The sequence below is a fragment of the Hippocampus zosterae genome, chromosome 11 (assembly GCF_025434085.1).
Source record: "Hippocampus zosterae strain Florida chromosome 11, ASM2543408v3, whole genome shotgun sequence".
NCBI lineage: Eukaryota > Metazoa > Chordata > Actinopteri > Syngnathiformes > Syngnathidae > Hippocampus > Hippocampus zosterae.
This window is the reverse complement of record NC_067461.1, coordinates 13764884-13775099: the sequence shown is the minus strand read 5'-3', so window position 1 is coordinate 13775099 and position 10216 is coordinate 13764884. Positions and strand designations below refer to the sequence as shown.

The window sequence follows — 10216 nt, the reverse complement described above, 5'->3', positions numbered from 1 at the left end:
ACCAGACTAATTGCTCATGTGGAAAACTAATTGGTATATATATATATATATATATATATATATATATATATATATATATATATATATATATATATATATACATTTTCTATATACACATGTGAAGTTCCTTGTGGAGAATCCAGTTGTGATTAGCTGCCATAATATAATGACAGAAAGAAGAAGTAGAGTATCGTCTGAGAGTCTGAACACAAGGCCGTTAGGCCGGACCACTGCAAAACACTGAACCCGCTGATCGTGTTAACGAAAGCTTCTTTTTTGATTCGCAGACACCACACGCACACAGTCTGGCATCCCTCTGAGAATGTGTAGGAAGTACGTTAGCGTGAGAAGCCGGAGGCACCATGTGCGTGAGTGCCATCACATACCTAGGATGAGATGGAGACAGTTTCCAGATGTTTTGGTGCCACTGAGCAACTCTGTTTGAAGCTGGTCTGACCACTGAAGCTTGATTCTGTCAACATTACATGTTTTGGGAAGCGTTATGCTTACATTTTATGGGAACAATATAGTCATTTCCAGTTGTGACCTGACATGTATGAATCCAGGTTAGTCCCGATGATGGTTAGAATGACTGAGGAGATACCTCACTTATGTACACCGTTTGCACTAATATATCTATTTTTTGGTAATTAATTTGTTCATTTCATTATTTTTAATTTACGTTGAACTACTTTCAAAACAATTTGACGAATAATATAGCTGGGCGCCATGTAAACTGGAAATATTAGACTGGTCGTTTTCGTAAATAAGTCTCCTGAATGCGACTCCACTTTAGATGTGAAAGATGAGCGTCGGATGGTCTTTCGATTGCAAATAATACACCTCAGTGAATAAGTGGATAATGACGTGAAGCAATATGGTGTTCATTCGAAAGCTACACATGCATGGACAATCCTGGAAATCATATGCCGTTGCTTACGCACATGATCAAAGCAGTACTGCTTTGGTGCAGTGTCTCAGTGGCTTAATTTACGAACGCAGGCCCCGCCTGCGTCACTGGGGATCCCGAAAGTTTGAGCGTAAGCACAGATCCTCCCTCGGGTAGTTCAACTCAGCTCCAACTTCTCTGGCTTATTAAAAACACTCGGCACGGTGTTGGTTTTTAATGTCACCTGCGTGGCGTGACCCATCTCAAAACTGTCAATCACTCTTTCTCTATGAATCTGACAAAACTTACGTAAATACACTATGTAAGAATTGTCAAATAACCTGCCAACGTGAATCTTTGTCTGTATGACCCTTTGCAAATTTTTGCAATGCATTATGGCATTGTTTTTCTTAGTGTCCTCCTCACTCTCAAATGCGGTTATTGTCAGTGACGGGGAGTATATACAAACGTTACGTCTCATTGGACCCGGCAACATGGATGTACCCACGTGTTGAAAATGTTGCCATAAAAGCGAAACATATCAATATAGAGGTGTATTTTTCAGCTCTCATGTTTTCCCAAGCTAAACTAATTCATTACTACCAATCAAAACCACACATGTAGCTTTCCTTTAAAGACATCACAGCATGCCCCTGCAGACAGAAATAATTTATTGAAAGTAGTCATGCATTTTACATCTTTTATTAAGATGAATAAGAGGAAAAAATAGAAAATTCTCTCATTATTTTCATATAATAATTCAAGTATGGTTTCGAGTAAAATGGCTCAGTCTTTAAAGTCTGTCACAGAAATATTCTGATGTTTCGATATGTGAGGGCAAATTAATATGGAAGATCTCTTGTTTGTGAAATGGAGGAGTCCGAGGAGGACTATTGACTCCCGAGTCACTCTCAGGATTGTATTGCATCGCTTCTTTCACTGTGTATTTGGCCTCCAGTACCTGGACAGGAAGTGGTGCTGGTGGGGGCGTGGCCTCACCCTTAAACTTCAGATTTTTAAAGCGTTGCAGACGGATCACATCTCCGTTTTCCCCTACGCATGGCAGCAGGGTGCACACGTCCTTGCGAAATTTGGAGCTCATGCCGAAATAGATGAGCGGGTTGTAGAAGCTGGCCGACTTGGCGAAGAGCCGGGTGACGATGCTGGTTGTGCTTGGCACATGGAACCCCCAAGCAGACCACATGGACACGACTGCATAGGGCGACCAGGCCATGATGAAAGCCGTGCAAATTACAATGGAAATCTAGAGGGAGGAACATGAGGTCACAATCGTCAGGATTACGAGAAGACGAAGAAAAAACATGGGCTGTATGCTGTGCAGGCAATGAATTGAGTGCAAGTTCACATCCTCTCTAATGGCCAGCAGGGGGAGACTGTATAGGACAATTGCTGAAGGAACACTCAGGCCACACAAACGTCCATCCATTTTGTATTCTGCCTATCCTCAGTATGGATGCATGTAATCTGCAGCCTACCCTCGCTGACTTTGGGCAAGATGTCAATCACAGGGCACAAACAACTATTCTCTCTCATAATTACACCTTTAAGGAATAAGCTAAAGCTCACATATGAATGTTATTTTCTTTGCTCCAGCAATGTTGAAAACCCCTGCACCTGAGCATTGATATTACCTGCACACACTCTAACGATGAGAGTGCCACTGCCACCTACTGTAGTAAATGTGCAATCATACTTTATTCTAGTTCTAAAAAGCATGTTCGCTGCCATCGTACTGCACCCACCCCTCTCCCCGGGTGGGCCCGCCTCATTATTAGAGAAGGACTGGATTAAGGGGTTACAGCGCGGTATTTTGACTTTTCCTTGAGTCCCTGCATTTGCCCGTTAAGGAGGGGTTCACATGGTTCACTTTTAAAATCAATTTAGTTTAAAAACAGTGACTACTACTTCCATGTATGCATTTTCTCTACTGCTCAGTTCATTAGGTTTGAAGACAATCCCAGTTGACGGTGGTATGCTGTGAACTGGTCACCTGCCAGTCAGTTACAGAGCACATATCGTCAAACAACCATTCACACTGACATTCCCACCTAAAGACACTTTAGCATCTTCAATAAACCTAACGTATGTATTTGAATGTGGAACGCGACCAGAGTATCTGGAGAAAACCCATGCAAGCATCAAGAGAACATACTAACTCCACTCAGGAAGTCTGGGGCCAAGATTTGAACTCCTAACCTCAAAACTGTGAAGCAGACAAGCTCACCTCTAGGCCTAACGTCCTGCTGTGATGGCAAAAATAACACAAAGTTTGGAAACAGCATTACTTTGGGGGGGGGGGGGGGTTGCATACCCTTGTGACGTCTCTCTCCACCTTCCTTTGGCGGGAAGTGAGGCAACCTTCGGCTGACATGGCATTAGTGCTTTTGACCGTGTTGATGATGGAAACGTAGGAGGTGAGCATGATCATTACAGGGATGAAGAAGCAGAAAATGAGAATGGAGATGATGTAAGACTTGTGGATAGTGGAGTAATTGGCTTTGGACCAGTCCACCTCACAGGTTCCATATCCTCGATCTGCATTGTCGGATATGTGATGATGAGAATAAGAAGTTGAGGATATTTTCAGTCAAAATATCCTCCTTCTACAGACCTGTGTAACTGCCCCAGCCCAGCAATGGTGCAATGGACCAAAATGCTGCTCCGGTCCAAATGCAGATCAGTGATATTGCAATGGTGTTCATGCTGATGCCGCAACCTACAAAAAAAAAGGATTAAGTGTATTAATAACACACTGAATTAAGGTGCCACCTTCTCTCCAAGAATCTCTCATGAATGAGTGAAGACAAAGCGTAAATATGGCAACTAACAGACTTAACAAGGAGGAATTTTTGCTTTTATCAATTCCGGAATGTGACAATAAGCGAGCAAGTAGGTCCTTTCTTATGATAACAACCTTAACAAACACAAGAGAATAATAATTTAAAAAAAGACCTCTGTTGACTAGGTACACACAGCTTTGCGTTCTTTGGAAGAAAACCACTTCTCTGTGCTCGGCTCACTTATCATATGTCAATAAAGCCTTGTGACATACAGTGGAGTTTGCAGTACCTTCTGTAGAATTTGCTTTGTGTTATAAGGCATCAAATGGTGCAGTGTGGTTTACAGGTTCAACCCTAAATGATGCGTATCAAATGTTATCCCACATAGACCAAATGTGTCACCGCCAATGTTAAATGACAGATTTGACTTTGATGAATGACCACAAACATGGGCACGATTAAAACGGTCATCACATGCACTCAAAAATACAAACAGTCACTTTAAAGAACTTCATGACATGTTGGCATGTGGAATCACAGGGGACAAGTAGTGGTTGTTTCCACCTCTGAAGTTGGTATTAAGGTTTTATTAAACCCCTGTCTGGAGCAGGAACTAGTGGAATGTGAAGACTGTACTGCGGACACGGGTGAGAAGCTTGTTTGGTGTGAGAGCAGAATCAGACCTTTGTTGGGGTGGCATCCCTTGATGTATCTGGTGACACTGATTACGGTCAAAGTGTTGATGCTCGCCAGGCCAAATAGCAACGTGAAGAAACCATCCACCTGAATGGATGCACAAAGATGCATAGAAAAATGAGGACATTTACAATGTTTACATTTTAGTGATGATTTTGTTATGGGCTTTACCGATACTTCCAAGGTTGAGCGTCATTCTTTATGGGACACTTCTGATATGTTCACATATGTAAACACATTTTTGCATTTATATGTGCTGCATTGGTATTTTTAGGTAACCTTTTAATAGCCTAAATAGCCATATAATAGTCTGACTTAGATGACTTATGATGAAGACAAAATAAAAGTAAAACTTCAGACGCTCTTCGTGAATCGCATTTTTAATATATCTAATAGTCAAGTCACTCAAGTGTAAACAGTTAACCATAAAGCAGCTTAGCGGAACTGTGATTGAAAAGGGATGACGCATACAGTTGAGTGGAGTCATAAGTTTCTTGTGTATTGTTTGTCTTGTTCTTGGTTTTACTGTTTGGTGCTTTCTACCGCCTTTATTACCGATTTGTCTTACTGTTTATTGTGCATGTTAAATCGCTCCATGTACAGCACTTTGTATGCAGCGATGGCTGTTTGAAAGTGCTCTATAAATACTGTTGACTTGACTTGACTTGACTTCTCTTTTGATACTCTTGTTTTTGTAACACACCTGAAGACTGGTGCTTGTTTTTGAGTGAAGACTCACCAAAAAGCCCATGCTTGAAAGTATGGAATTTTTGAGACTGGTGCTGATTTTTCTTTTTTACAATAAAGATACTGTATGTATTACCGGCAGACCATTTGGACTGTTTTACAATATTTTGTCCGATAACCATTGATGTCAAAATCAGGTCCTGGACGGCCGCTGTCTTGCATGTTTTCCAAGTCTTCACTGTTGCAACACACCTGATTCAAATGAATAGATTCAATGTCAGGCTTCCGCAGAGCTTGCTGATGATCTATCTGATCATCTGAATCAGGTGTGTTGCAACAGGGGAGACTTGGAAAATATGCAGGACAGCAGCCCTCCAGGACCTGAGTTTGGCACCCCTGTCCTATAGTATTTGTCTCACTATATAATGAGAAAAATCAACAGTCATGCAATTGTCTGGCAACCGATTCAGGGTGTCCCCCGCCTACTGCTCGAGGACAGCTGGGATAGGCTCCAGCACCCCCCGTGACCCTAGTGAGGATCAAGCGGCTCGGAAGATGAATGAATGAAATCAACAGTCACTTATTTGGGGGGTTAATTTTTGAATGTCGTTGTCATTGTCTTGTGTTCTGATGTGTTCATTAATGGGGATGAGGGGGGACGAATCAGATTTTGGTTGAAAAAAATAATATCAGCAGATCGATTTTTCAGTAGGGCCCTAAGAGTTGGTCTCTTAATGCTTTCAGAGGTAAAATATTTTGCTTGATCGTTGTTTGAACTAAAAAATGGCTTTGGAGGCATATTTTTCCAGAAGCAGAATTTAAATTCTCAATAATTGTCTTTTTTGGGATTGCTTTCCATATGTGTGTGTCCGACTGCCTATTTGACTGCTCGTTCTCTGGGTGGTTTTGCTGCTGTGTAACCTGGCAACAGCAAGAAGAATCTCTATACCATATACCAGGTGTCACCAACATTTTTGAGGGTGAGAGCAACTTCATGTGTACCGATTGTGTGAAGGGCTACCAAATTGATACACGTCTGAAATAACATATTTGTCCAAAATACCTTCAATAATATGAGGATGTGTTATTTTTAATACTTGATGATTTAAATTGTCAGACTTTGATCGTGTTTCGAAATGTCTCACAGTACTGCCAATGTTTGCATTTTTAAATCATAATTTCTACTAGCAAATCACAATGTCCAGGCACTGGCGGGCTACTCAAGTGGTCTTCACGGGCTACCTGGTGCCCGCGGGCACCATGTTGGTGACCACTGCCATATACTGTCGTGTACACAAGTTTTTTGGGGTCGGGGGGCACACCTAATTTTTGCCACAAAATTGTGTTGATCTACTTAAATATGCCTGTGTGAAACCTACATCCTTATCCTCTAACACACTACATGCTGTCTGTGAAGTTGGGGTTGAGGATTTTTTTTTACTTCCACAAGTCCATTGTTTAGAAAGACAAATGTTTGATTATCTTTTAATCCTAGCTCTCCTTAAACTGAATGATACGACTGTACTTGGATTCCATCTGGCTTTGATTGTGCACCCCCGACACCCCCTGTTGTGCCATTTGCAGGTGACACGAGCGGTCTCTGACTTGAGCCCTTTTCTTGATCTCTCTTAGTCGTAATCCTATTACTGTCCGTCATCACGTTACCCTCACCCTCACATTGTGCCGCTCCTCCATGTCTGATTTCACGTGTGACATTAAGTCATTGAAATCTCATTAGATAGCGGCGGTCTTCAAATTGTGTAAGCACCCTGTTTTGAGCCATTTGGAGAACGACAGAAATAAAATGCAGAACGCCCGGATCAGGCAGAGCTTGCAGCCGCTCATGTCTCATCATGATTCATGTCAAAACCGGCTAATGCTTCTCATGCACTTTCACTTTTTTCCCTACTTTATTCCTTTCGCAGAGCCCTGCCCTCGTCCTTTTTCAGATGAAACAAAAAGCAAGGCTCAGCGATACATGTTTTTTCTCCGTCACAGTTGAATGTGAACGATATGAGATCACTCCGTCTGATTTCGAGGGTTCGTGCTCCAGTGAGTTCTAGACACGCAATTTTGCTTAATCCACTGACACGATAATTACTCACCGGTCATTGCGATGAATATTTAGGAAGGTTATGGAAACATTCTTCAGCTTCTTTTGATGTTTTTGGTTGTTAACAGTTGATATTGTGGTCAGAGAGTTACCTTGTGTAAAAGCCTCCGCGTGCGGTAATCTTATTACAGATTTGACCTTCAGCACACATGCATGCAGCTACGCGCGAAATCCCTTTCACACACACGTATTCACATGTGTACCTTATGCCACTCAAAGACAGGTTATTTTAATTTACTTCATGAGTTGGGATTGGCAAAATTAACGAAGCAGATGCATACATGTGGCATCACTCAAGAACATGATTGTGTTAGTGACTTTTTTGGAATTGGAGTGATCGTTTTACCTGACAGGTCCAAATCCAGGAGATTATAAAACCATCGTCCTTAAAGATATTGAATATTTCCAAAATTCCTCTAGAGTAACCAAATACTGAGATGCCGGCATCCGAGATGGCAAGATTAAAAGTGAGGAAATCTGTAGGTTGTAGAGAAGCCCTTTGTCGGTACAGGACAAACATCACGAGGCTATTACCAAACCACGACAGCCAACCTGTAAAAGGACACAATTTTAACCATATGATTATTGGTGGAACAATTGAGTCAAAGATTATGATTAATTAGAATGCATGGTTAGCTTTTTTACTACACTGTGATTAAGATCACTGCATTTTATTTTTTGTCGTATCATTAAAATGCTTGCTAACTCGGTCATTTCATGGATGAACCTAGGCCCTTGAGAAGCAATTTAATGACGTAATATCATGAACCGTTGAGACCTTGTTTTTCTAACCTAACCTAACCTTAAACTTTGTCTGTGGTGCTCTCACTGACAATAATATCTGACAATAACATCATCAGTAGGTCAAGTCTGCCACTATAAGTACTGTTTTAAGTAACAATTGACCCACCTAAAACCAGCAAGTAGATCCCAATGATCGTCTCTCCATGTTCAGACAGCGGAGGCTCTGAATGCAGATTACTCAGGTTGTTATTCCTCCATGGAATATTGACAACCTTCATAGGAAAAGCCTTCAGTGTTATTTCCATGGCTTGAGTGGGTTACGCCAAGGCATGCGCTCTCCACAGGACTCTCCTGCGATACTCCAGTCAAGACGAACGGTCTGTTCGTTTTAAATCCTTCTTAGACACGGCCTCTAATACCTCAGAGCTCACTGTCCCAAGGATGGTAGAGCTAATCCCAAATATTTGATAACAACTAAGCAGAGAGATGTTTTGGTGGGAAATACTCGCCGGCAAGAACAATAGTCTTGAACAATCACCAGGATTCATTTTTGCAAAACGTATGCAGCCATATATTAAACTTTCTCTGAGTTGAAGAAGCAAGTGAAAGGGATTCTCATCACCGTTAATGTGCATCCAGAATGTAGTTCTTGAAAACAAATAGTTGCATTTTTATGTTCAAGTCATAAAATGTGGACTTTAATTAAATGTGGACTTTTAATTCAGGTTCTTGAATATATCAGCACTGTTTGATTTGCACTGTTTGAACCAAATACCGAAATAACAATCAAATAATATTATTTAATTAACAAAGGGATTAACTGTAACCCACATTTGCAGGGGTCGTGGCTCATGGTGCCCTTGAGCAAGGCACTGAACCCTTGAGTCCCTGTGCACGCCTGCATGTGTGTGGTTGGGTTCACTGTGTGGCGTGCAACAAGATATTTTGCACTTAATTTATAATAAATGTAAAAGAAATGACAGAGCAAAGAATAGAACTTTGATGATCTGTGTACGCATTTAATTGAGTTGGAGCCAATGGAATAAAGACAAAAAAACAAACTAAGTACCAGCCAAAACTAAATTCCCAACATATTGTGCAGCCTACGGGTTGTTTGGATTAACTAGGAGGAGCAATAGCGGTGATTAAACCCTTAAGACAAAGCCATGCAAGCGGCTTCCCTCTGTTTGGAGCCCTCCCACAAGGACGCCGTGCTGCAGCTGGCTCTGCGCTTGGACGTGACAGCGGTGAAGATCCTCTCATGTTACTTGAGGCAAAAGAGCAGCTGTTCCATCAGCTGAACCGATGCCGCCATGCAGATTTTCAAGGGAGTTACTGGAAAAACAACTTGTCGCTTTACATCATCCCAGCATGGAGGAAGTCATGAACAGAACTGCTGGGAAAAAGTCCCACACTGTGTTGTGTGGTCTGGCAGCAATTTCAGCCCTGTCCAAGCTATCAATAAAAGCCTTTTTTCATAGCATATAACACATTGGTTTTCCTCAAGAGAGGTGAAATCACTTCCGCAAGACAAGGTTGATGTGTGTGATGATGGCTGACGTCACACTTGCGTGGCGGCGCTTCGATGTAATTGAGGCCAGAATATCAAACGATGTGAGTAATGCTCTCAGATCATCAGACTGATTCAATGATCAGTCATGACGATGGGACCATCTGCAAGCCGTACAAAGAGAAACGATACAGTAGGCGGTGGGTTCGGGGGTTTGGGATGATTTCGCTTTCTTTTGTTCAATGTAGACTTTACCACCCCTCCTGCTACCTTCTCGTCATAATACTTTTTGCCACAAAAGGAGGAATCTCAAGTGCCTGCACAATTTTCTCTGTATTGAAATCACAGTGTGCACCTTGTTTAAAAAAAGTCTCATGGCTGCCACAGAGCCGCTCTGCTGGCCCTCAGGATGTGAAGGGGAAGGCCACTGCTGCTGCCAGATGCCTCGGAGCTTCCGAAGTCCCCTCCGTCAAATCCTTTCTTTGAGCTGCTGGGCCGCCGGGTCGAGTGAGAGAGAGCGATGGAGCTAAGAGAAAAATGAACCTCTGACCTAAGCTGTCACCCATCCAGCAGCAAACACAAGAGCCCAGTCATCGCTCGGCCCCTGCCTTCAACCGAGAGACGTCGCGTGAAAAACAAGCTCTGCACTGATCAGTGCGCGTGCGGGACCAGAGTTCCGGAGCTTAGCGGATTCCTCGGTGGAACGAGCCTTCCAGTTTAAATAACGTGAGAACGGTTTCTGACTGAAACCGCGCTCATAGGTGCCAAATGTGAAC

General features: G+C 42.3%; 1 protein-coding gene across 1 annotated transcript; it reads right to left on the bottom strand.

Annotated features, from left to right (window-relative positions):
* Positions 1-1543: 1543 nt before the first annotated feature.
* On the bottom strand, positions 1544-8316 carry opn6a (opsin 6, group member a). Its single transcript, XM_052080803.1, has 6 exons — positions 8097-8316; positions 7533-7738; positions 4374-4473; positions 3522-3626; positions 3222-3445; positions 1544-2153 (listed from the first exon to the last, which is right to left on the bottom strand). Exons 1-6 carry the CDS (start codon positions 8233-8235, stop codon positions 1683-1685), a joined length of 1245 nt encoding a protein of 414 aa, XP_051936763.1. The 5' UTR covers positions 8236-8316; the 3' UTR covers positions 1544-1682.
* Between the last annotated feature and the right edge of the window lie 1900 nt (positions 8317-10216).

Excerpts from the sequence above, each read along its gene's own strand:
- opn6a (XM_052080803.1), bottom strand. The coding sequence starts at position 8,235 with ATGGAAATAACACTGAAGGCTTTTCCTATGAAGGTTGTCAATATTCCA. Across the intron at positions 3,446-3,521 it reads GGGCTGGGGCAGTTACACAG|ATCGAGGATATGGAACCTGT; the intron begins GTCTGTAGAAGG and ends CCGACAATGCAG. Across the intron at positions 2,154-3,221 it reads TGGAGAGAGACGTCACAAGG|ATTTCCATTGTAATTTGCAC; the intron begins GTATGCAACCCC and ends TCCTCCCTCTAG.